The sequence below is a fragment of the Rhamphochromis longiceps genome, linkage group LG3 (assembly GCF_057381845.1).
Source record: "Rhamphochromis longiceps isolate RC_006_pf linkage group LG3, R_longiceps_female_GT1.1, whole genome shotgun sequence".
NCBI classification, from domain to species: domain Eukaryota; kingdom Metazoa; phylum Chordata; class Actinopteri; order Cichliformes; family Cichlidae; genus Rhamphochromis; species Rhamphochromis longiceps.
The window spans coordinates 70,758,177-70,784,864 of NC_140559.1; the positions used below are offsets into that span (position 1 = coordinate 70,758,177).

At 42.7% G+C, this 26,688-nt stretch overlaps 2 protein-coding genes and 1 long non-coding RNA gene across 5 annotated transcripts in view; 1 reads left to right on the top strand and 2 right to left on the bottom strand.

The window, feature by feature from the left end:
• Window positions 1-26,688, bottom strand: part of LOC146676622 (uncharacterized) — a 148,754-nt gene that overhangs the window by 91,230 nt on the left and 30,836 nt on the right. The gene's annotated exons all lie outside the window — the stretch shown is intronic.
• On the bottom strand, window positions 865-5,243 carry LOC146676625 (OX-2 membrane glycoprotein-like). Its single transcript, XM_085400844.1, has 4 exons — window positions 5,234-5,243; window positions 4,256-4,363; window positions 1,733-2,071; window positions 865-1,640 (listed from the first exon to the last, which is right to left on the bottom strand). The coding sequence occupies exons 1-4, from the start codon at window positions 5,241-5,243 to the stop codon at window positions 1,333-1,335; spliced, it is 765 nt and encodes a 254-aa protein (XP_085256970.1). The 3' UTR covers window positions 865-1,332.
• Window positions 12,053-25,905, top strand: LOC146676626 (protein NLRC3-like). Of its 2 annotated transcripts, XM_085402152.1 has the most exons (9): window positions 12,053-12,180; window positions 12,265-12,357; window positions 13,121-13,225; window positions 15,028-15,035; window positions 15,824-16,057; window positions 16,174-17,965; window positions 19,476-19,652; window positions 22,303-22,479; window positions 25,719-25,905. In XM_085402152.1, exons 1-9 carry the CDS (start codon window positions 12,092-12,094, stop codon window positions 25,903-25,905), a joined length of 2,862 nt encoding a protein of 953 aa, XP_085258278.1. In that variant the 5' UTR covers window positions 12,053-12,091. The 2 variants fall into 2 exon arrangements, with proteins under 2 accessions (XP_085258278.1, XP_085258277.1); XM_085402151.1 differs by lacking the exons at window positions 12,053-12,180; window positions 12,265-12,357; window positions 13,121-13,225; ... (1 more) ...; window positions 15,824-16,057; window positions 22,303-22,479 and having other exon boundaries at window positions 16,155-17,965.

Below are 26,688 nucleotides of genomic sequence, written 5' to 3' on the forward strand. Positions count from 1 at the left end.
TCCTCAAAAACTACACATCATGGCGCAATCCAAGGAAATTCAGAAGCAAATAAGAAACAAAGTAATTGAGATCTCTCAGTCTGGAGATGCAACGTCAAGATGAACAGAATCCAGTTTCTGGGATCCTGAAGGAGAATGTCTGGCCATCTGTTCACGACCACAAGCTGAAGTGCACTTGATCCAAAGCACACCAACAAGTCCACCTCTAAGCAGCTTAAGTAAAACAAAATAAAGACTTTGGAATGGCTTAGCCAAAGTTCATACGTGAATCTGATTGAGGAGCTGAGACCTTGGAAAGGTGGTTCATACTCAAAACCCCTCCAGTGTGGCTGAATTACAACAATTTTGCAAAGATGAGTGGGCAGAAATTCTTCCAGCACCTCGTAAAGGACTCATTGCCAGTTATCCCAAACGCTTTATTGCAGATGTTTCTACTCAGGGTGGCCCAACCAGTTATTAGGTTTAGGGGGCAATCACTTTTTCCACACAGGGCCATAATAATGGCCGCCTTAATAATAAATGCCTTGATTTAGGAACTACTTTTAATGTTTACTTGTGCTATTTTGCAAAAAATAAAATCTCTGCAAAAACATCAAAACTGCTGACCGTCTGACCTCAATATGAAATTATTAATCTTTTGACCAAAAACATTTAGATTTGTAAAAATAAAGAAACCATAGAGGAACAAACAATGTTGTTTGCTACGTTCTAACATGGCAATCTAAATAACAGTAATGCAAACATATATATTTATCAATAAAAACAGATCGCCTTTTCACTGTTACAAAAGTCAAGTACATCAGTGTTTGTTCAGCTTTCATAAATGTAAGTTTATAAGTACATAGTACATTTTTTGGTCCAACTTCTTTTAATACATGCAACACATTTCAGAACATTTGGGACAGAGACAACAAAAGACTGGAAATACTTCGTAAAAATCTGGTGAAACACTTTAAAGCCAGTGGGATTAAATGGGAAACATAAAATTTAATACTAGACAAAGACCGATTGAATCATGAAGCAAAGAATTAATAACTAAATCACAAGTAGAAAATGTTATGCAGATATTATTGGATAGATTTTGGTGTAGAAAAAAATGACAAGAAATGAAAAATGAAAGTTATCTGGTCTTTTTCTTTAAAGAGTAGCTGCAGAGCAGCAACACTGACAAAGACCATCATCACCAATACTGCAGCTAATACAATGATCCAGGAGGAAACTTGAAAAAGCAGGAAAAATGTGACACTGATCAAAATGAATACATCAATTATTGATCAAAGAGAAAATGCATACTAGCACAATGCATTGTTATTGCATCTCAGTTTCTCACCATCACTGATAATCTGACGTCTGCTGGACCTCAGGAATCGTCTCCATCACCTCTCTGTGAGGAGCAGAGAGCACTCGTGCTGCACATCCCACCTGTGTGCTGTGTTTACGTGAACCTGAGAGCACAGCTGTAGTGGTGACAGTGAATGTAGCGTTGGTGTTGGACACACTGACAGTGTTGTACTGTGAGAAGCTGAGGTGTTGTTGTGAGAGTGTTACAGTGGGAGCAGGTCGACCAGTGGCTGAACAGGAAACAACCCACTCTTCAGCAGAGTTTGACTCTCTGACATCAACAACAGGTTCATGCAGCTCTGTGAAGGATCAGGAGATATTGCAAGGAATATGTTGTTGAAAGGAAATCAGTTTCTAGCACATTTAAACACATTAATGCAAAAGTTCTTACCATAGACTTGGAAGCAGGTTCTACCAGTGAAGGAGCCTTCAGGATAAGTGTTAAACAGACAGTGATAGCATCCTTCATCCTGCTCCGTCACATTCCTGATGACTATGGAGCAGTTCTGTAGTTCAGTGTATTTAAACTTGACTTTATCGTTAAAGCCATCATTCACTCTCTGACCATAGTACTTGCTGTAGGTGGCAACATTTGTCTCCACATCACGTGAGATTTTCTGCCATGTGACCTGAAGGACGTCTTTAGTGTCCAAGAGCTGACAGCTGGATTCAGCATCTTCTCCCACTGCTGCCAGCACAGTCTGCTGTGTTTGGACCACTGCTGTTAGAGCTGCATGGAGAATAACATGAGTTAGAGATGTGGAACTGAGAGGTATTGATGGGAAGGATTAAACAATCATTCGGGTCATGGAGTAGTCTGTGTTTTAGGCTCAAACAAATTGACATATGGGTACCACTTAAATGTGATGTAGACTATAAATATAAACCTGACACTCATTGTTTCATACTGTATGTTTCAGGGACATTTTCTTTCATCTATAAAAAAAAGTAAGACAATTCAGTTAGCTACCAACTAAACAAACAAAGTCAGATAGATGTACAGATCGTGTCTATATTGGTTCTGTTGGTCCATGACCAATTCTGGAGGTCTGTACTGCATTTGAACTTTTTCAACAATTTGGAGGTCCAACCATGATTTAAGCTGGACATCAATATGGCGTTCAACATTCGAACCTTGGACTTGATGTATATTTGTTGGACATCATGTAGATATCTATGACAAGTGCAGGGAATTTAAAGGTTTAATTGAGGTCATATTTTTTATTTACAAAATATCAATATTGGGGTTACAAAACAATCCCTTCAGTGGACCAAAAATGAATTATAAACCCATCACTTCAACATAACCAATACCAGGACTGGTATTGACTGGTAACTCGTGCTACTGTAGAAATTCCCATTGATTTTCTACATTTTCCCAGAGGCCTCCCCTTCTGTGGATTACTAGTATGTCATTTATTAATTTGTGCCTCAATTATTTCAGATCAGTTATTTCACTGGGGAAGCCCTATATTGCCCACTTCCTAATTTCAGCACAGTTTGATCTTTCTCTTTAGCATGTATGTAACTTTGGCTTGTTGAGATTTTGGCATTACTTCTGTCATAAACATTCTCTCTCAGACATAACTGACTAAGATTTCTGTGGTTACCCAGAACATTTTAATAGACTTTTTGTAATCAATCAGGTCTTCAACCCCTTCTTTTTAAAATAGTGTATAAACCGTATGTATGTGTGAAAGACTGTTAATGTTTTGATAAATTGTTTATTTTAGAACAATTGGTGAGTGTGTTTAGCCACTTCACACTACTACACTTTGCTCTGAACTACATGCCTTCTCTGAACAGTATATATGTGAATGGACTGACGGATCTTTTCATTTCAAATGTTAAATAATTGTCAGTAAACTACTTATGACCTTAATGTCATAGAAAGACTGAAAGACATCCATTGAAAACAGGGTGCATAAATTTAAGGTGCCAGGCCAATATCCACCATCCTGGAAGTCCTTAACTGAGGGGGACCACATTAGGTCACAGCTGGTGCAGCTCACCACTGGCAGTGCAAGGTTATAACGGCCTTTAGGAAGGATTAGGATAAATCCAGTCATGGCTCAACAAAGACATTCATTTGTTTCATGTTGTTTTCAAAGCGGTCTGGTAAATCCAAATGACCTTTTGAAGAGAAAATCTCCGTCCCGGTTTCCCTCCAAGGCACGAGCACCGATAAGCAGAGTTCTGTCCTTTCTTTATTAGATTCCTAATTATTCAAAGTAACACTCAAGTATGCCGTTCAGCTGGGTTAGTTACAGCGCCGGGAGTAGCTTGGGAGAACAAGGAAACACAGACTGCTTCAGGTTGCCTTCCCAAATCAACTCAAAGGTTTATTTAGTACATAACAGCTTATATAGAGGAAAAAAGGTTCGTGTGTCAGCAGGTTCCGGTACAGACCAAATAAGGAAACGTCTTCCTGCCTTGTGAGCAAAGAAGTATCCTGTGTGTAGTTTATCAGTTCAGCTACAATTTATGATCATCCCAGCAAAATACACTCCTAGACATAGAATACAGAGTTCTTTCATTAGTGAATTCTGAAACAAACCACCTGGCCTTTAACGAGCCTTTTTCTAAGAGATAAAGAAGGGAGGATGGGAGTAAGGAAGTGGTCTCGTCTCTGTGGTATTTTCGACCTTGGGGTACCAGCCTGTGAGTCTTACACATCAATTCTTGGGTCAGAGAGAAAGAGAAAAACAACTAGTAAATGGGCCTTATTGAGTAACAGTTTTCACTACAAAGCAATATCCTGTAAATGCTACCGTGGTATCAAAATATCACAACACCTTTGACAGGTGCCCACATATACTGCGGGCCGACGGTAATTCAAAACAATGTAGCAATGTACAATTTGCACTAAAACACATATATTGTGTATGTAGTGTGTGACAAAAGAGCAGCTTACCATTTATGGTTACTGAAAGAAATCTCCGTCTGTGGATCGGGTTTCCTTCGAGGCGTGAGCACCTATCAGCAGAGATTGTCCATAACCTATAGAACTCAAAGAAATATTCTCAAGTAACAGTCAAATATGCCATTCAGCGTGTTAGTTACGACGTCGGGAGCAGCTGGGAGAACAAAACGACACAGAGACTGTACGGGTTGCTTTCCCAAAACCAACTCAAAGGTTTATTCATCAGACAACAGTATATATAGAGGAAAAAGGTTCGTCTGTCAACAGATTCTCAGTTCAAACCGGTACAGACCAAATAAGGGAACGTCTTCCTGCCTTGTGAGCAAAGAAGTATCCTTTGTATAGTTTATCAGTTCAGCTACAATTTATGATCATCCCAGCAAAATACACTCCTAGACACAGAATACAGAGTTCTTTCATTAGTGAATTCTGAAACGAACCACCTGGCCTTTAACAAGCTCCTTTCTAAGAGATAAGGAAGGGAGGATGGGAGTAAGGAAGTGATCTCTGTGGTGTTTTCAACCTTGAGGTACCAACCTGTGATTCTTACACATTAATTCTTAGGTTACAGAGAAAGAGAAAAACAACTAGTAAATGGGCCTTATTGAGTAACAGTTTTCCTGTATAATATCACTATAAAACAATATCCTGTAAATGCTACCATGGTATCAAAATATCACAACAGTTACAAGAGCCACAATTGCACCGGGTGAAACCTCAACGTTACAGAGGTTTCACTCTGGGGCCTTGAAAGCTGGAGGTTGCACCCATACCCCCTCACCCTTGAAGAACGTTTATCATGGTTTAAGGATTTGTTTTTTATTCAGTGGTCAGACTGGAGAGCACTGCAGCGGGTGTTTAATGAGGTCGATAAGACTATCAAGAGAGACAAGGTCAACTCTTCTTATGAGAATATTAGGAAGCGTCTTGTATATGATCAGCTCGCACATGGCCCGAAGATTGGTTTACCTTCTGCCATGTTCAGGCCAAAAATCATCAAAAACCTTGAGGACAGAAAAACAAAAAAACAAAACAAAAGGTAGGTTGTCTCTGTGTGAGAGACGTTGGCATTAAACCCGATATTTTTAAAAAAATGCAATGCGTGGATTTCTTTTACAGACAACATCTGCCATATTGTGGACCGCTCAGAGTCTCCCCCTCCAGCACTGCTAATCCAGACCCCACCGACTCCGCCCCCCTCTCCAGGATGCTCACAGGACTCTGCAGGATCACACCTGTCTGAGGAAATGGAACTCAACATTAAACTCGCAACCTTCCACCTGCTGTCGATGGCACTGAATGAGTATGTGCAGGAGATATGTTATGGATGCCAATCCGGTCACCCCAGCCAGTTACAACACAGTTGCCTGTTTGAGCTGCCTGTGTTTTTCTTCGAGACCTGGGGTGATTGTGGCTCAAGAGTTAGGAGTTCGCCTTGTAATCGGAAGGTTGCCGGTTCGAACCCCGGCTTGGACAGTCTCGGTCGTTGTGTCCTTGGGCAAGACACTTCACCCGTTGCCTACTGGTGGTGGTCAGAGGGCCCGGTGGCGCCAGTGTCCGGCAGCCTCGCCTCTGTCAGTGCGCCCCAGGGTGGCTGTGGCTACAATGTAGCTTGCCATCACCAGTGTGTGAATGTGTGTGTGAATGGGTGGATGACTGGATATGTAAAGCGCTTTGGGGTCCTTAGGGACTAGAAAAGCGCTATATAAATACAGGCCATTTACCATTTACCATGATGAGGTGATGGAAAAGCTCCGGACGCCCCGATTCATCCTGGCCATCCGTCTGTTTGTTTGCTCATACAGTGTCAGTGAGGCTAAAGCACAAATCATCAGCACTGCAGAGCGTCTTCTGTGTGAACTGAGATCAGTGCCGCACATTGTTTGCACCACTGATGAGAATGTCGGATACCTGCTAAATACCAATCATCACACCCGCGGAGTTAAATCAGCGCTGCTCCACATGATTGGAAACTACTGGTCTGGGAGACACAAGATTTAATGCACATCTGTTATAAAAACCTTACTGTGCACTACACAGAAAATGAAATAAAAACGTATGCTAACACTTTTTTCTGGTCATTTGTATTTGTGTTTGGTCAGAGTGATTATGGAAAACACGCTGAGAAAAATATATCACAACCCTGCACACCCAGGGGGTTTAGGAAGTGTAAAGAAGCTCCGTATCGCTGTCAGTGAGGCAACAGGCTTAAAGCCGTCATTACCTGACGTGGAGCGTTTTTAAAAGGAGATGACACATATACTCTTTATAAACCTGCAAGGATAGAGGACACAGAAATGCAAGGATACAGAAATGCAAGGATACAGAAATAGAGTTTTGGTTAACGGGACTGACAAACAGTTTCAAGCTGATTTGGTTGACATGCGTGAATATTCTGCAGATGATGATAATGTTAGGTACTTATTGACATGCATAGATGTGTTTTCTAAGTATGCATGGGTTAGGTGCCTTGAAACCAAGACAGGACAGGCTGTTGCTGAGGCTTTTGGTGATATTCTGAGAGAGGGCCGTGTGCCTGAAAAACTCCAAACAGATTTAGGGAAGGAATTTTATAATAAACATTTAAAAAACTAATGGAGCAGCATAACATCACACATTTTTCAACCTTTAGTGAAATGAAATCATGTGTGGTAGAGCGTTTTAACCGCACCTTAAAGGGGAAAATGTGGAAATACTTAACATCAGTTAACTCGCCAAGATATGTTAATGTGATCCAAGATCTTGTACAGTCCTATAACCTGTCTTATCACAGCTCTATCAAAATGACCCCACCGAGGTGTGCAAAGATAATGAGAAAGCAGTCTTTAACACCCTGTACAAAATGAAACCCCAAAAACCGGTGACTTTTAAATTTAATGTGGGCGATACAGAGAGAATATCTAAACTACGAGGCATATTCTGAAAGCGTTACCATCAGACCTACACAGACGAGTACTTTACCATAAAGGAGCGTTTAGGAAGAGACCCTCCCGTATACAAACTGGAGGATCTCACAGGAGCTGCAGTGAAAGGTGTAATTTACGAACCTGAGATACAGCAGGTGACTATTGACAAAAACAAAAGGTTTAAAATAGAGAAAATACTTGGCAGAAAAAAAGAGGCACTTGGCACTTGAGTTTCCGAGCATTTTTATCCTGAGGTTATAACACCTATTGTTTTAAATGAACCGTATGAGGTTGGTGTTATAGAATTTCAATACCCAAGACTATGGTTGTCTTTTCCACAATCAGATTCGCGAGTGGAAATTTATGATCCAGTCACAAATGGAGCATTGTCCATAACCGTGATTGAGCTGTCTGTGGGGCATTATGCATCTGTGGCGCAGATAATAAAACATTAAAACATAACACCGACATTAAAACACAATACAGTGAAGTTAGTAACTATGTTAGTGTTATGGGGGGGCACAGTTCTCACATTTAGAGGGAGACTGGCAGAAATCTTAGGATTCAAATCAGAAGACCCGTTTGTACTTCTTTATAAAAACACATACGCACCACATCCTGCAGACGTATACGGCGGAAAATAGAACATTTTTATTTATGCAGATATTGTTGATTACCAGCTTGTGGGTGACGCCCATGCGCGGCTATTAAGAGCAATAAATATAACAGACGATGACCGTCGGGGAGCCATTCTTCAATTTGACAGCCCACACTGCACACAGGTCTCGAAATCCTTAATCCATGACATAGAAATTGATTTGATAGACGACCAAAATCAACACATACCCTTTTTCAGGCTGGTGGCGAATTGAATGGTTATATTGGGACCAGTACGCAATGTGGCGCAGGTCTGGGAGGTTTGTTCAGCAGCCTGTTTAGAATTGCTGTACCATTGTTTAAAAAAGGAGTCAGCATAGTCAAACCCCACCTAAAAACAGCAGCATCAGGCATAGTGTCTGATGTGATATCCAACATAACCAAGCCAACATCTACTAAGCAGGATGGCAACGGCTTGTATGTGTATACACCCAAACCTTCTAAGACCCCTCCCACTGCACTTCTTTTTTAGCTGTCTGTACTGTTGATCAGTCATTTTGATCAGTCAGTCTTTACTGAAGAAGTGTTTTAGAATATTTTCCCTAACAGTACTGTTGATCAGTCAGCGGGATAACACCTTTCAAAACATTGAGCGATATCTCACACAGAGCATTAATAAAATCCATGCTTGCATTACAAATAATATTCCTCCGTACGCTGGGTGGGGATTTATACAACAACTCCAACAGTGCAATGTTTCTCTGCATCCGTGAATACGACATCCTTTTTACCGCTTTAGCCGTTTTTTGGGGATATAAACAACTTGACGATCTGACAACAAATTGGTTCTGAGTCTTAAATAGTCAGGCGTCTTAGATTTATAATCGATTAGAAGATACCCGTATGGGGTGGATGTGGCATCATTAAAAGCTTCTAAGAAGTATTTTGTATTACCTGGAAACATCTGTCTACCTAAAACTGAAATTTGATATTTATCTCTGGGGTTGTTAAACAGAGTTAAATAATTAGTGTTCAACGAAATTGTTGCATAAACAAATTCTGAACTAAATACATGCAGCTCAAGTTCCTATGATGAACGTATTGTGTGAACACATTTTGAACTTCTATGCTGTCAGACGCAGTATTCATCACATCGTTCTTATCCGGAGGTAAAAGGACATCGTCACTCAGAGACTCCGGTATACCATTCACAAAGGTGATTTTTATATACATATACATATGTATATGTATATGTATATGTATATATATGTGCATATATATATGTGTGCGCAGGACCCTCAAGCTCCCAGGCCTCTGGTAGAGGACCCGAGCTTGAAGGATAAACCGCCCGCAGGGGCGTGCTGGTATTTTTTTATAAATATATATATATATATATATATATATATATATATATATATATATATATATATATATATTATATATATATATATATATATATATATATATATATATATATATATATATATATATATATATATATATATATATATATATATATATATATATATATATGTGTGTGCGCAGGACCCTCAAGCTCCCAGGCCTCTGGTAGAGGACCCGAGCTTGAAGGATAAACCGCCCGCAGGGGCGTGCTGGTATTTTTTTATAATATATATATATATATATATATATATATATATATATATATATATATATATATATATATATATATATCTGATTGTATCTGCAGTTTACAGTGAGCACTGAGGGAAGTCAGAAGTGGGTTTAAATTGGGATTCTGGGTAAAAAAGGGGGTGTAGGAAGTAGATTTAGGACATTTCACATTTCACAGGTGCTGTCTTAGAGCTTTATTTATTTGTTGTGGATAGAAGTAATTATGACAAAATAATAATGAAACATTGAAAACATAAAACCCGTTGAGGGGACAGATAGGGTTGGGCAATTGAAAGGTTTCATTTTGTTTAGCATAATCTCTTTTGTTATATTTTAGCCTTTTAACATGCAGGTAAACTTAATGGGATAAATTAGGAATTATGTCGTGTTTCTTAGGAAACACGAAAAGGGAAGAACTGTCATGTAATTAATATATTCTTAGTGCTTATTTTCTGATTATATAGTTTTATGTACTTTAATAATGAAGGTTTGTAAAGCAAGGCCACTTTTGACTCACAAACTAAGTGCTCAGCCAGACTGAAAAACAGGAAGTTAGTGTAGAAATATACAAGCATATTAATAAATACAGGAAGCCAGATAGAAAAAACAAACTTGTACCATATAAGGAGTTGTTGAAACTGTGTGACGTGTAAAGTACCAAAATAACACCTATATAAGACACATTTTTAGATTCTAATGTTAGAGATCCTACAACTGCCATTGGGCCCATCTGATCTCTTCCGGAAGATGATTGAATAAAGAATTATAAATGTTTTGACCACTATGAGTCGGGTTTTCTCTGTTCTATCATGGGGATCAAAGAATCGGGTTTTAATACCAGTCCACTGCTGCCACCTGTGGCCAAGTGCCATAGCCTACTACTAGATGAACTTGTGACACACATCTGCAGTAGAGGCTGAGTGGCTGCTCTCACACCTGGAGCATCCAAATCGACCCACAAACACATTGAAAGATGCAATGCCATCAATGTGGATTGTCCAGACTGAGAGACCTCTTCCCTCTGACCCCTCCCCAAACCCTCAAACCCTCCTACCCACCTCGACATACAAACTCTGTGTGGCTTCACGTGTTCTGTTGATGTTTACATGATCGAAATAACTTGAACACAAACACAAACAAACAAAGAGGAAGACCACACCGGAAGGAAACAACTACAAGTCCCAGCATCCTCTGTGTTTAGGGAGGTGCAGTGAAAGTGAAAGTATTGAGCCTCCGTTCAGAGCAGCAGGAGGAGGAAGGTGGAGCTGAGGCAGGTGAGTGTTAACATGAATATGTTTCTTCTTATGACATAAAATAATTCCACGCTGTACACTGACTTCATTTACTGAGGTTATATTTATCGAGTTTTTATTTCCTGATGTTCGTATGTGTCATACGTATTCCAGTCGCCAATTCTGAATTATAACTAACATTAAAAACACATTTAAGGAGGAGAGAGAGCAAAAAATTTCGATTAACATCTGATGTTTGGGTTGTAGTTATTACAAATATGGTCGCAGCTGTGGTTCAGGTTAGAGTGAGTGTCCATGGAATAAATGTAAGTCAGTGAACTGGAAACATGACTGTGTTCAAACTTTGTTTTCCTTTTTATAATGAGTCTAATCAAAGGTGGACAGAAGTATCTCCACTTTGACTTTTCTGTGTCACCATCAGAGCTTCTGCACAGTGTTTCTGGGGCAGATAACATTGCAGCATTATGGAGACATTATGGAGACAAAAAGAAAAGCGTCTGGACTTCTTTAAGTTAAACTTAAAGAAGTCCAGACGCTTTTCTTGGACTGTTGGTTTCAGTGTTTAGTCTCATTCACACACTCCCTCAGACTCTTCACACACACTGATTTGCTGACATAAACACACTCCTGTGTGCTTCACACACACACTGAGGACCATCTACAGACTGTGAGCTCCGTCTTCTTTGTCTTTGGAGCCGAACTCTGACAAAGTTAGGAACAAAACTTTCTCCAGCGTGTGAACTTTCCTCCTAGACTCAGTCTGAGCAGTCAGACCACATATTTCTAAAGCAGCACATGAAGGTGTGGCTCACACACACACAGGTGAAGGAAACAGCTGCAGTATTAAAAACTGCTTCACTGTCTACAAATATATGAACTGAATGTTTCTTTCAGGCTGTAAAAACCTTGTTTATCCTCCATTACAGTCCTGCATTCAGAGCATTACTTCTGTTATATTAGTACATGTATTTTATTCTGATGAACACATGAAACTCTGAGCTGGATTGAATCCATTGAATCAGAGTCCAGGACTCAGACTAAACACACTGAATGTGTCCTGAGCTCGGCCGCTGTTCCACAGTAACTGCTGTCAGAGTCACTGTTACTGAGTTAGCTTAGCTAGCAGAGCAGCTAGCAGTTAGAGTATGAACTCTGTAAGCAGTCAGCTCGGTCCTGGACATGGTTACTGACATAAAGCTGCTCTCTGCAGCCATGTTTGACCTTTGTAGGACTACAGTAATGGAGGATTTGGAGGCTGAACTCGGCTCTTTGACACTTTTTGTAGTGAACTGATGAAAGCTGCGTCTCAGATGGATGTTAGTCCAACACATCAGACACGACCTCTGCAGCTCTCAGTTGATGTGCACATGAATGATTTGTGTTTCCTCTGCAGGTGAAGGTAGAAAGTGTGTGTGAGCTGATGTGAATTGAGCAGCATGGATCAGTGTGAGGACAGAGAGGAGGGAGTCCCTCCCTCTAAAAGCACTCTGTGTGGGGAACATGAGAGCCAGACCAAAGCTCAGAGGTGAGATGACCATCTCTAACTGTCCATGACTCTTCTCCATGTCACAGCTCAGCACTCACATCACTGCTCCATCATTATTCACAGGAACCAGCCTGGACCTCCACCCAGCTGTGTGTCCTGTAAGAGTGACGCGTCTAAAGATGACTTCATTAATTTCAAAGTCTCTGCTGCAGCGAGGTGAGCTGTTAGTAACAAGAACTCTCTGATTTAAATGATTTTGATGTTTCCTGGTTTCTAAAATGCATCTCTGTAGCAGAGCAGTGTCTCCAAGGACACACAGGCTCAGCTGTAACTGTCAGTTTATCTGGTTTAAGACACATTTGGACTCAATTGGCTGTTTTTAACTATGTATTTTAATCAGAGGTGTAAATCTAGACCTCACACATCTGGATCCTAAACTATGATAGAAACAGCTGCTAGCAGTGGGTAGTTTGACTTTGATACGCTGCTCTAGAAAGCAAACAAAGGTTTGTGCAGCTCCTCTTCAGAAAAGTGTTCAGAGAGCAGCTGCTGTATTAGACAAAGGCTCGTCGTGTGAGCCCAGATGTGTGTAACAGCTGGATGAAGGAGAACCATCACAGTCGCGTCTCCATCCCGCCTTTATTAATGAACTTCCTGTTGCTTGCAGATGACAGGAACACAAAGTGTTTGTGCCACGTGATGCTGCAGGATTTGTTAACGTGTCCATGATGGTAACATCTCCTCGTCTAACTGCAAACACATGAGCGCTCCTAACGGCAGCTATCACAGCCACACAGGCAGACTGTGTCTCACTGTTGCATTCAGGGACATTTGTTTTCCTGTAAAAAGCTGAACTCTAATCTAAGAGGACTGTTACTGACAGGAAACAGCTGCATTATCTGCAGTCTGTGTGACCACAGCTGCTTCAATCACTTCATCAGAGAATTGATCATTGAATAAAACATGTTTGTGTCTGCAGAGGTCAGAGGTCACAGTCTGCAGGATCCAGCTGTCCGTCTGTGAGGAGTGACTGGTCCAAACAAAGAAACCCTCCACACTTCAGTGGTGAACCTGGACCAATGAGGTCAGAGACCTGTGATGACTCCTTTACATGTTTGTGTTTTCCTGGATAAATATGACCAAAGATTCATTAAAAAGATAAAAATATTAGACTTTGTCCTGTAGCGCTGTGTGGCAGGCAGGATTGGACCCAAACACAACAGGATGAAGTCAAAGAGGCAGCTTTATTTCAGCTGTGAACATGCAAACAGCAGAAATAAGAAAACATAACTGTAGGTTTGCAGTGAATGAAGCCTCAGCTCAACGCTCCACTTTGTCCCTCTTTTCCTTCTCCAAACAGCCACATCAGGAGTCTTTGATGGAGTTTTAAAATATTTAATTACAAATGTCCAAAGATGGGTTCAGGATACCTGAATCCACAATTATTAAAGCTAAAATAGTTCACAGGGTTTGGACTTTGTTAGGTGACGAGAGAACATCAAAGTGTTTTTTATCTTTAAACAGTATTTTTATCACTTCAGTTGCTCTCACAGCCCTGTTTGTTATTTTACCAGAGCTCTTATGTTTCACTCAGTGCTCCCACCAAACACCTTGGAGGACACATTAGTGTGATTTAGATTTCATTGGTGCAAACACCAGTCACACAAGCTAACCCATGGAGGCTGCAGCAGGCTTTGTGTTTGGTAAAGTCTGTTGGCTTAAACTAAGAGAGTTTAGTTTGTTAGCACAAAGAGCTGTCAGCTAAAGCCCCGAATGCACTTTGAATACAGACGAACTGAGAAAAAGACTTTAAATACAGCAAACAGTCAACATCTTGTTCTGCTGATCATCCACAGCAGTACATTTAGCATTCATGCTAGCAGCAGGCTATGACTGTCCATTCAGCACCAACACAGGTAGGAGTGAGCAGTGATAATAATGGATTGGATTTATATAGCGCTTTTCAAGGCACCCAAAGCGCTTTACAATGCCACTATTCATTCACTCTCACATTCACACACTGGTGGAGGCAGCTACGGTTGTAGCCACAGCTGCCCTGGGGCAGACTGACAGAAGCGAGGCTGCCATATCGCGCCATCGGCCCCTCTGGCCAACACCAGTAGGCGGTAGGGTAAAGTGTCTTGCCCAAGGACACAACGACCAGGACAGAGAGCCCGGGGATCGAACCGGCAACCTTCCGGTTACAGATACGCTTCCCAAACCCCTGAGCTACGGTTGCCCCAAGTCCTGCTCCTGATGAAGCAGGACTGTGAGCAAGTTTGAGCTACAATCCTATTGGCTTCTCAGTTTCTCCAAAGAAAAGGGGAAAAATTCTTGGTGTTGTGAAGATGTGAGTTGGTCTTGTTGTCGTGGGGCTGGAAGGATGCTGGCAGTGAGAGGCTTTTCATACAGTGTTCAGTAACAGAATGAGAAGAAAGCCACTGCACATGAAACAAGGTGCTCGTAGTGTTTGTTTACTGTGTTTGTGCCACAATGTCAGATCAGTTGTAGATTCACATGCAGACTTGTCCAGTGAAACCAATGCAAGTACTGCAGTACAGAGCAAAGACTAAGCAAGCCAGGAGAGCTCTCCAACTTTCTGAAAGTATCAGGATATTTGAGTGATAAGAAAAAGTGGATCATGCAACAATGTCCCTCAGCACACAAAACAATCAAAGCAGAATAAATATAATGTTTTAGATCAAACACTTACAGGGACCTGAAGACAGAGAACCAACAAAATGTCATGGCTAACAGAGGAACTCAAGCACAGACTGAGTTCTGACAAACAAAAAGGTGACAGTTTATTTACCAAAGGGGTGAACCACAGTGCTCTATATATGTACAGTGAGTTAGGGAGGGGGTCCAGGGCTCCAGGGAAAAGAGGGAAGGGAGTCCACACTCACTCCTCTTCAGTCACTCTTGTCCTGCTCTCCACTCACACAGCCACACACAGGAATCACAGGTAAGCGTCTGTAACCAGGTCCGGGGAAATATTTACTCAAAGTATACACAAAGTTAACCCAGCTGGTGAATTTAGAGAGATTTCTTAGCAAGGAGCTGAGATCATGAACACAGGAGGGTCAATGTCCCAGCGACGAACTGCTCCATGCCGCAGCGTTAAATGGTTACCGGTAAGCCCAGGTGAGTCAGCAACAGGTGGTGTAATCATCATAACTGTGTGGACCAAGAGCGAGAGGCCATTACAATCTCCACCCAGGCAGGCAAAACGCTAGCAGGAGAGAGCAAAACATAAAACCTGAAAAGCCATCATGAGCCAGAGACACAGAGTTTATACTAGAAGAGAAACCTGCTCATCTTCATCATGTTTGTTTAAACAGAGAAAATCAGAAGTCTCTGTGTGTCAGACCACGGCTCTACACGGACACTTCTAAGCTGCTTCAGAGTGAACTGACCCAGATAATCTGCACACAGCGGCTGTAAAACAGTGAAAGTCATAACTGTCTCTCTGATGGAAAGCTTTTATTGTGAAGTCAGGAAGTCTGCAGGAAGTGTTGAGTTTGTATTCATCACTCAGTGTTTAATGAGACAGGCAGACAGGAAGAGCAGCTCATTAGTGTTGATGAAATCAAAGGAACTGTGAGGAACTGCAGTTTGGTCACATCTGGATGTTTTTCACTGACAGTAAATGTTTTAGTGATAAAGAAATGTGTTCACAGAGAGAGGAAGAGGAGTGGTGTTTGTGATGAGGAGCAGCTGTCCTGCTGTGCTTTGTGTCAGGACGTCCTGAAGGATCCAGTCTCTACCAGCTGTGGACACTGGTTCTGCAGACAGTGCATCTCCTCATACTGGGACCAGTCTGCTTCATCGGGAGACTCCTCCTGTCCCCAGTGTGGAGAAAGATCCAGAAGCAGAGCTGGACTGCAGACAGCCAGTCAGAGCAGCTGTGTACAAAGTAAGACTGAACATCTGTCTGCTGATGGACTCATTTCTGAAAACTGGACTTCTTGTGTTGTTCAGACATTGAAGAGTTTTCTTTCTCTTTAGTCTCATTGTTTTTCTTTCTTTCAGCAGATGTTGGTCTGCAGGAGGTTTTAGATGAACATAAGATCAGTCTGAGGAGGAGATGTGAACGTGTGACTGAAGGAAGTGATGAAACAGGAAGTAGAACCCTCCTCAACAGGATCTACACTGAGCTCTACATCACAGATGGACAGAGTGAAGAGGTTCATACCCAACATGAGGTGAGGCAGCTGGAGACAGCTTCCAAGATGGACGCCCTCCATGACGCTCCAATCAGGTGCCAGGACATCTTTAAAGCCTTACCTGACCAACAGAGACCCATCAGAGTGGTTCTGACCAACGGCGTGGCTGGTGTTGGAAAAACCTTCTCAGTGCAGAAGTTCACTCTGGACTGGGCAGAGGGCTTGGAGAACCAACATGTCAGTGTGGTGGTTCTGCTTTCATTCAGGGAGCTGAACCTGATCAGAGATGAGCAGTACAGTCTTCTGGAGCTGCTCCATGTTTTCCATCCAACATTACAGAAGGTCACAGCAGAGAAGCTGGCTGTCTCTCAGCTTTTGTTCATCTTTGACGGCTTGGATGAAAGCAGACTTTCATTGGATTTCACCAACAGGAAGCTGCTGTCTGATGTCACACAGAAGTCATCAGTCAGCCAGCTGCTGACAAACCTCATCCAGGGGAATCTGCTTCCCTTGGCTCTCGTCTGGATAACTTCCCGACCCGCAGCAGCCAATCAGATCCCTCCTACATGTGTTGACAGGCTAACAGAAGTACGAGGCTTCACTGACGCCCAGAAGGAGGAGTACTTCAGGAGGAGATTCAGTGATGAAGAGCTGTCCAGCAGAATCATCTCCCACATGAAGACATCCAGGAGCCTCCACATCATGTGTAGTATCCCAGTCTTCTGCTGGATCACTGCTACAGTTCTGGAGCACATGTTGACTACAGAGCAGAGAGGAGAGCTGCCCAAGACCCTGACTGACATGTACTCACACTTCCTGCTGGTTCAGACAAAGAGGAAGAAGAACAAGTACCACGAGGGACGTGAGACGAGTCCACAGGAGCTGACGGAGGCTGATAGGAAAGTTCTTCTGAAGCTGGGGAGGCTGGCGTTTGAACATCTGGAGAAAGGAAACATCATGTTCTACCAAGAAGACCTGGAGCAGTGTGGTCTGGATGTGACAGAGGCCTCGGTGTACTCAGGAGTTTGTACAGAGATCTTCAAAAGAGAGTGTGTGATCTTCCAGAAACCAGTCTACTGCTTTGTTCATCTGAGCATTCAGGAGTTTCTGGCTGCTGTCTACAAGTTCCACTGTTTCACCAACAGGAAGACAAAGGTGCTGAAGAACTTTTTGGGAAAAAAATACAACGAGTCCTCTCTGGATGATTTCCTGAGCAGAGCCATGTATAAATCCCTCCAGAGTAAAAATGGCCACCTGGACCTGTTTGTTCGCTTCCTTCATGGCCTCTGTCTGGAGTCCAACCAGAGACTCTTAGTAGGTCTGCTGGGTCAGACAGAGATCAGTCCAGGAACCATCCAGAGAGTCATCAACAACCTGAAGGAGATGAACAGTTATGAAATCTCTCCTGACAGAAGCATCAACATCTTCCACTGTCTGATGGAGATGAACGACCTCTCAGTACATCAGGAGATCCAAGAGTTCCTGAAGTCAGAGAACAGATCAGAGAAGAAACTCTCTGAGATCGAGTGCTCAGCTCTGGCCTTCATGCTGCAGATGTCAGAGGAGGTTCTGGATCAGTTTGACCTGCAGAAGTACAACACATCAGAGCGGGGACGACAGAGACTGATTCCAGCTGTGAGGAACTGCAGAAAGGCTGGGTGAGTCCAGATGTGATCATTAGCATCATTGATCAGTGTAGGTTAGTAGTTTAATGTTGAAAATAAAATCAGATTGTAAGCAGAAAGTGTTTGTGTCCGTACGCTGCAACCTTCCACACCATTCCTTTATTGTACAGACTCAGCAGCAGCTCCATGGATCCCAAATCCAAGAGTGGAGAACAGATTTGAAGTGTGTCACATCCATGCAGTCACAGCTGTTTCCACCATGTTTCCACTGATATTAATCCTGTTCAATGACACGTTTCATATCAGTGAATATGTTCTTTAGGACGTCCACTGACATGTTTAAGTGTCCTGCTGGAAATCACTCAAATCATCCATGAAATCCATGAAAAATCCTTTTAGTGTTTCTAACTTCACCCTCTGTCCTCTCTCTCTCTCCATCCTCCTCACTGCTTCTTTCACTGATAATCACACAAACATCGTATTCAGCTACAAAATAACACAATAATATCATCTGATGATCATTATTATAAGAGCAGGATCCATATTTGATATCAGAGTAACACACTGCTTGGTTATGTGCAGTCATCATCAGTGACTGTGGGTCAAACAGAAGCTCTCTGATTGGTTGCTGACCTTGGTCACCTGTCCACTCTCACCTGTTTGTGTTTGCTCTCTCTTTGCTGTCTCCATCCTCTCTCTCCTTTCTCTCCCTCTCTGTCTTTGTACGTCACTCAGGTCCAATGGAAACAGTGACATTTACAAACCAATCAAAGACAAACTGATCCATGTCAGGTTATAACAATATTCAAAGTGAATACAGGCTGCTGCTGGACACAGACAGGTAACATCATTTTGACTTGCTGTCACCTGGATCTGGACTCATAAACACTGAAGCCCTGAACAGGAATACAAATCATTTTCTGCCAACTAGCGACACAGCAGCAGATAATGGCTCAGAAAGCTAAAATGAGCCAATCATTTCTGTGTTTAGTTCCCCTGAAATCAGATCTGATATCAGCAGCTCTGAGTTCATTCATCATTATTGTCCAGTGATGAGATTTCTGCTCCGTTTGGTAACAGTCAGCAGGTTTTTCCTGCGTGTGGACGTGAACAGTCGTACCTGACAGCAGGTAGCAAACAGAGATCATCTTTCCAGCTGGAACTCTTCACTGAGCTGAACTCATTCAAAATGTTCTGGAGTCAAAACAGGAAACAGTCCAAATGTGTGTCTTCACTCTGACTCTGGATCAGATCTCAGTGACAGACTGTGGACATTATGGAAGCCTAAATGTGACACCATCTTCCTCCTTCATCTGCAGATTAAAGCCAAACAAAGATTCTCATTAAAAGTCTGCAGGTCTGAGAGAGACTCAATCGTTGTGTCATGTCAAACACAGTAAGAGGAGCTGAAGCACAGATGTGAAGAGCAGATTCATCAGATTATGACCTCACTCTGTTTTGTCTTCATATACATTCAGTCTGTGTTTATAATGCAGATTTTCTGCTTTTATAATAACACATTTTATATTTTCTGTCATCACAGACTGACTCAGTGTGGACTCTCAGAGTCTCACTGTGAAGTTGTGGCCTCAGCTCTGAAGTCCAACCCCTCCCATCTGACAGAGCTGGACATGAGTAACAACACCAACCTGCAGGATTCAGCAGTGGAGCTTCTGTGTGCTGGACTGGAGAGTCCAAACTGTCGACTGGAGACTCTGAGGTGAGTTCACTGACTGCGGCTGTTGTAGTTTTTCTATATTTCAGGTCTTTGATTGATGTTTGAAACTTTCTTTAGTTCCTAAATGTTCAGGATGTGTCTGAAGACAAATGTGAAGAAGTTTGAGTGCTTTCAGAAATGTTGTCTTTCCAAACGACTGAACAACAGTTTTTCCTTTTGGCTCCAAACAGAAGTGACAGACTTGAGCAGGGTTCATTTAAAGGCTGACAGAAGTGGAGTGGTGACGGGGAGATGTTTGACAGGACAGTGTTTCAGCCTCCACAGGTTCATGTTGTGCTCCATCAGTCAGTGAAGATGAAGTCAGTGCTGATGAGGCTGTAGAGTGTGTGAGGGATGTGAATGAGGATGATGAAGATCTGATGATAGCAGATAAAAACAGGCTGCAGAGACTTTGAGCCATACAGGGCACACAGTGTGTGTACAGAACAGCTGAAATCATTATGGAGGCCTCACTGCAATATGGAAGCATCACAGTACAGCTTCAGTGAAGCATTAAAGTCTCTGATATGAGATGAGAAATGAAGCAGCCAGAGCTTTTTCATGAGTGGAAATCCACTGTGACTGTGAGCTGCTGCTACAGCCTCCAGATTAGCCAGCAGCTCATCCTGCTCAACATTTCCTCACCAACTTTAATGGAAGTGTGATGTTTTCAGCTGGAGTGATGGTCAGGGTGGCCTCCCTCTCCTCTTCTTCTCCTCTTCCTCTTTCATTTGTAAAGCCACTTCTGCTGCTTTCATTCATTTGGAAGTCCTGTAGCTGAGTTTGGGAGAGACTAACAGCCTCGGCAGCAGAGGGGAGAAAGGCTGTAACACCACCACTTTACTCTGTTCTACCTGTCACATCATTTTATCAGGAAACAAATGTGCTCATGTTTTTACTATGTTTGTCTTGAAGATGTAAGAAGATCACATGGTGCTTTTTATTATTGTGTTGGTTTGTTTGCTGTCTCTTGGATGGAGCCCAGCTGTGCGTGGCCCCTGGGCCTGTGGTCAGAGTGTGTGCTGGATAATCCGGCCCAGGATGAGGCCAAACTGACATGGGATGAAATGTCTGTCACATAATTGAGCTTAGTGTAGTTTCATTTCTGCACAATTTAAAAACAACCAAAACTTTGTTCTGTCTTTTCTATGTTATACTGTAGACTTTCTTTGATACTGTGTCCAAAAGGAGCAGCTTTTACTTTGAAGGGGAGGCGTCTCTGTTTCCTCTTCAGGTTGGATGATGGAAGCAAATTAGTAGCTGTGTCCCAAAACGTCGGCTGCATCCTCCAGAGGCTGCATTTGAAGGCCGATTACGTCACAGCCAGGCGATGAAGGCTGTCCGTATTTGTCGACTCCTTCAAATGTGCCCGACAAATGCGTCCTTCATTTCCCCGAATTTGAAGGATTCGTCGGGTGTGTCCTTCGTGGCCCACCATATCCCAGAATTCATAGCGCGGCCCAGCCAAATTTCAGCTGCCAACAATGGCGGCTGCTACTAAGTTTTCAAATTACTCTTATTAATCTTTCTGGGTCACAAAATAAACGTTTAACATATTTTCAGGCGAGAAAGTAGCTGTTTAAACTTCAAATATCTGCTTGGTTTATCAAGACATCGCATATTTGCAAAAGTGTGCCGACGTTTTCGGAGACGTCTGTTACCCACCCGCTCGCTAGCAAGCCGGGGGGTTCAATGGTCACTCCAGCCGGCGAGAGCAGCGGACGCCCGGCTTCATCGTTTTCAGACCCCGCTCTTTCACTACTCAGGTTAAACATGATATATAAGTCACTCGGATAACTTAAAAATGTAATTGTTTGCCTTTTTTCTGTGTTTTATTTGTTCCGGAGTAAATCGGTTTGGCTGAGATCAAAGTTCCTCCGGGATTTTCACACAGCTGAATAAACGTTAAACAGGAAACTGATTAAACAGAAGTGTGAGACGGTCGAGAATTTACGCCAGTGTCCTGTTATATTTTAGATAGCAAGGAGCAGACGGCCGAGTTTATTAAACTCCACCGACACAGCGGTGACGCAAATCTGAAGGCTAGACCGTCCCATTTCACAGCCTCGCACTTCCAGCCTTTTCAGTCTTTGAAGGACCCGGCCCACGTAGACCGCGAATACCGGGTCCTCCGAAGGATGCAGCCGACGTTTTGGGACACAGCTAGTGTGCGATGTTCTTTCAGTGTTGCACTTTGTAGATGCTCCCTGAGCACTGGTCTCACAGCCAGCTGCACATAGAGACCAGTGTTGTTAGTCCAGGTCAGAAGATGACTTGTTGGAATGAAAATGAGCTTGTAGTTTGTCTGCTTTAATAATGTGACTGGAAAAAGGTGTTGGACTTCAAATATGTCCATTTCTTTCACACTTCACCTTTAAAAGTGAAGCCTTGTGGTTCCTGGAAGGAAAAACACGACTTTTTCAAGTCTTTGTCCTGTTTTTATGAGAAATGTACGACTTTAATGTGAAACATTCAGAGTTTTTTCTCTTGTTGTGTTTGTTTGAAGCTGCTTCCTGTTGGCTTCAGCTGTTTGGAGTTTCCATTTTCTAAACTTCTACATTCTGAACCTTCTTCAGCTCTGAACAGATGATGAAACACTGAATGATTTCAAGCACTTTGTCTAATAAACTTACATCTTTCATTCTTTATGCAGATTGTGGGGCTGTGGTTTGTCAGAGATCAGCTGTGATTATCTGGCAGCAGCACTGAAGTCCAACCCCTCCCATCTGAGACAGCTGCACCTGAGCTTCAACAACAAGCTGCAGGATTCAGGAGTGAAGCATCTGTGTGGTTTCCTGGAGAGTCCAGGATGTGGACTTGAAACTCTGGGGTCAGTCAGCATGTTTTAGTTGTGCTGAGATGAATATGATGTGAAAGTTGTGCTGACACTAAACTGCAGACATCAGGCTGATATTATACTGATCCACACTGAGGATCTTCATGGTAAAGTCTGTTTTCTTCTTCTCTGGTTTAGTCCATTGACTGCAGCAGAACAATGTTCACATTTCAAACAGTGAGACTCAACGTATGGCCCGCGGCCCACACGCGGCCTGCCCACCTTCCCTGATTCAGAGAGAGGGGACCCTGATTAACTGTGTAGTGTTCTTCCTCACAGTTCTAAGTATCAGACACAACAATGAATAATCCACAGCTGACTGTCTTTAGCAGGTCAAAGGTCACGGCACACAGCAGGCAGTGGGAAATATTATAACTCTGATCATTTATCAGCACATATCCATATGTATAAAAACAAAGCTGACACTGTGAGACTTGATCAGAGGTGTGATCATCACAGCAGAGGCCTTTGTGTCAAAGTCACTGAGGATCAAACAGAAACACATGAAGCAGATTTTCCTGTTCTGGCTTTTTATAGCAGATAACCTTCAAAATATTCTGCAGTCCATCAAAAACTGAAGCAAACCATGAATCAACATGTGAACATGAGCTGATGCTGCTGAAGTGAAGCAAAGTTACAGAGGTTTGATTACAGACACAGCTGAGAGTTTGTAATCTGTCATCATTTTAAAAGGTTTACATTTCTTCAGTATATCCACATTTGCAGCTGGTACCTCAACCTCCACTTGTCCAACACAACTGCTGACCACTGCCTCCATGACATTGTGATTTTGCTGTTGGTCTTCTGTCAGATCTTCATCAATCACTTCTGCACGGGGCACACCTTCAGACTCTGCAGCTGCATAACGAAAGCCTGTAAGATAAAATTAGACATAAGGTAAATGTACACCAATATTCCAATGACAGGTGTGTGATTCATCTGGAAGTTATACTGATCCACACTGAGGATCTTCATGGTAAAGTCTGTTTTCTTCTTCTCTGGTTTAGTCCATTGACTGCAGCAGAACAATGTTCACATTTCAAACCTTCAAAGAAGAAGAAAAATCCTCCACTGGATAATTCACTGTGAAACTCTCCAACTTTTCATTCCACCTTAAAGTCTGTCTGACACTGAAATCCAAAGCAAAATGTGCGTTTGCTTTACAGACAGCAGTCCAACACAAACATACACACATCATCCAAAACACAGTCCAACATCCAAATCTCCTCCACTGCCAGCATGAATGATGGGAAAGAGAAGGAGGAACACTCTGACATTCAGGGTTAGAATGAGTTTCATGAAGCAGACTGTGAAGATCAAAGCTGCATTAGAAAGCTTACATGAATGAATGAGTGGACAGAAGTGGACAGAGATCATCTGAAGCACTTCAAAGGCTTTAAATCAGCACATTTCTCTTTATTCTTTATCAACTCTGTTAGTTTCTCTCAGTTTTCTGTGGAATGAAGCTAACAGCAGGCTAATAAGATGCTGACCAATAGGTTTCTATTAAAGGTTGTAATTTGTATATGAAAAAGTGCTTTGGCTCAGCAGGGATCAGCTTACAGGTAGAATACAGCTGCTGGATGGGATTAGCATGTCATAGCTATCTACCAAACTGCTAACTGGGGGATTTCAGGCCATCTATGGATCATTTTTGCTAACTGTTTATTCAGCTTAGGCTCACAGGGCTGCAGCCTGTGCCCTAGCTGTCATAGGGCAAGAGGCGTGGTCCACCTGCACAGGTGAGCAGTCCATCACAGGGCCAACAGAGAGAGACAGAGAAGCACTCTCTCACATCCACACCTACAGCCAATTTAGAAGCACCAATGAACCTAAGCAGCATTTCATTGGACTGTGGGAGAACATCCAACCTCCACAGAAAGGCCAACAAGCTTCAACCTACAACCTTCTTGCTTTAAGGCACTAGTGCCAACCACTTTTCCCCATTTCAGCCCAAATCCTGCATCTTCCTGTTTCTGACTCCAGGCCAGCTCCACTAACACTTTCTCATCAGACACTGCCACCTAGTGGAGGAAGTCTTAGTCCCATTTGAAGCTTCAGATTACAGTTAGTTCCTTTACAAAGAGGTGGAGGTGGTGGGGCCACAGCACCATCATCACTGAGTGCCATAGGACACTTAACCTTTGTTTCCATGTGCTGGGAACTTCCTGTTGTTCCAAGGAGGACTGGAAAATGTGTGAAACTCTCCCAGTCAGTTCCTCACAGCACACTTCAATCATTTCCCTCCCACAGCATCAGGACCAGGGCTTTTTCTCTCTTTGGTCCCACTAAGAGATTTCCACACAAACACCTCATCAGTGGGACTCTCAGAGCTACCAGCCCTTTGCTACAATCACAAAGCTCTTCATTGAAATCAATGATATCAAAGCTGGAATCAAATGAGTCCAAGTCTTCTGCTGATTCAGCATCACATTCATCTTTGCTCCTTGTTCTGCATCCCCACCATGGACTTCATTCCTTTCCAAGCCAGCCTTGAGTGTCCTTTATTCAGCTCATCCTCTGCTTTACTTTTACACCTGATTTTAGCTGCTTTATCTCTCTTTCAACAAGTTTCTGTGCCTCAATCTTTTTCTTCTCTCCCTCATAACAAGACAGCTTCTTCTGCCTGAGAACATGTTGGAGTGATTTACTAATCCAGGGCTGCTTATTGGGGAAAATACTTCCTGTTTCCAAAGTAATCCCCATTTTTCCCAGAAAGAAATGTAAGTAGAAATCGATGATCTAAGTGAGAACATGAGCCTTTAAAAAGTCCCAGTGGGTGCAGTCAAAGCAGTCCCTCAGTCCCAGTATAGAGTCTTTGGTCCAGACTGGAACAACTGTGTGCCCAGTTTGAGCTCTCTTCAGTCCTGTGACCTGACAGACCCAGAGGGGCCATCACATCACATTTAGAAGCTCCCCTAATGGAGCCACAACACATGTCCAATACTTAGTCTGTCTTGTTGGACCAACTGGAAGAAATGATTCAAGGACTTAGTCACAGAACAGAGATTCAAATCTCCAAAATCCAACTGGCTGCATCAGGACATATAGTCTGAAACTCTGCACAGTTTCCTGTTTGAAGCTGCTTCCTGTTGGCTTCAGCTGTTTGGAGTTTCCATTTTCTAAACTTCTACATTCTGAACCTTCTTCAGCTCTGAACAGATGATGAAACACTGAATGATTTCAAGCTCACACTTTGTCTAATAAACTTACATCTTTCATTCTTTATACAGATTGTGGGACTGTGGTTTGTCAAAGATCAGCTGTGATTATCTGGCAGCAGCACTGAAGTCCAACCCCTCCCATCTGAGAGAGCTGGAGCTGTGGGGAAATAACCTGAAGGATCCAGATGTGAAGCAGCTGTCTGATCTTCAGCAGAGTCCAGACTACAGACTGGAGACTCTGTGGTCAGTAGAGTGATGGAGTGAGTGGGTGGTGCTGTCAGCAGTATTGTACTAAACACAGTCAGTATGAAACAAAGATCCAGTGTTTCCTGTAAAGCTGCAGCTTCTCAGTGAAGCTGTGAGAGGAGAATGGTGACAGGCTTCAGGATTGGACACAAACACTTCCTGTTTCTGACCTTTATGGTCACCATAGTAACGGCTGACACGCTCTGATCAAACACTGTCAACAGCCAATCAGCTCTCTGAACAAAGCAGCACGCAGACCAATGACTGCATTCATTTCCAAGTTTAAAGCAGTGAAGAACACAGTCTGTAGGTGAGGAAGAATTTAGTGAGAGCAGATGTTTGGATGGAATTCCTCCAGTTAACAGCTGGAACCGTCCATCTGGATTGTTGGGCTTGTTGTTGGGGTTCCTACAGAGCTCAGAGTGGACACACCAAGGTTCTTCTAATGAATGAAAGTCCAAACTCAAACTAGGAGGGAAAAACATCTTCATCAACTTCAATAAAAATCCAAAGATTAGAAAAAGTGAAGCAACAATGAGTCCTAGTACAGTCCCAGCACTGAAGTCCCTGCTGCTCTTTATACTGGATGTGCTGCATCACTGACTGACAGCTGATGAAGAGTCTCTGGAAACACTCGTTTATCTCCTCTGCTCTTCCTTCTTCTCTCTGCAGGTGGAGGTGATGATGGTAAACAGGACGGTGTGTGTGCTGAGAGAGGAGGAGCTGTGTCCTGATGATCCAGAGAGGTTGAAGCAGCAGCAGCTTGTGTGTAGAGACGCTCTGACTGGGCCAT

Coding starts and splice junctions, on each gene's coding strand:
- LOC146676625 (XM_085400844.1), bottom strand. Junction 2,072..4,255: donor TCTTTCAGTAACCATAAATG/GTAAGCTGCTCT, acceptor TTCTCCATGCAG/CTCTAACAGCAGTGGTCCAA. Junction 1,641..1,732: donor AACCTGCTTCCAAGTCTATG/GTAAGAACTTTT, acceptor GATCCTTCACAG/AGCTGCATGAACCTGTTGTT.
- LOC146676626 (XM_085402152.1), top strand. CDS start 12,092: ATGGATCAGTGTGAGGACAGAGAGGAGGGAGTCCCTCCCTCTAAAAGC. Junction 12,358..13,120: donor AAAGTCTCTGCTGCAGCGAG/GTGAGCTGTTAG, acceptor TTGTGTCTGCAG/AGGTCAGAGGTCACAGTCTG. Junction 17,966..19,475: donor AGGAACTGCAGAAAGGCTGG/GTGAGTCCAGAT, acceptor CTGTCATCACAG/ACTGACTCAGTGTGGACTCT.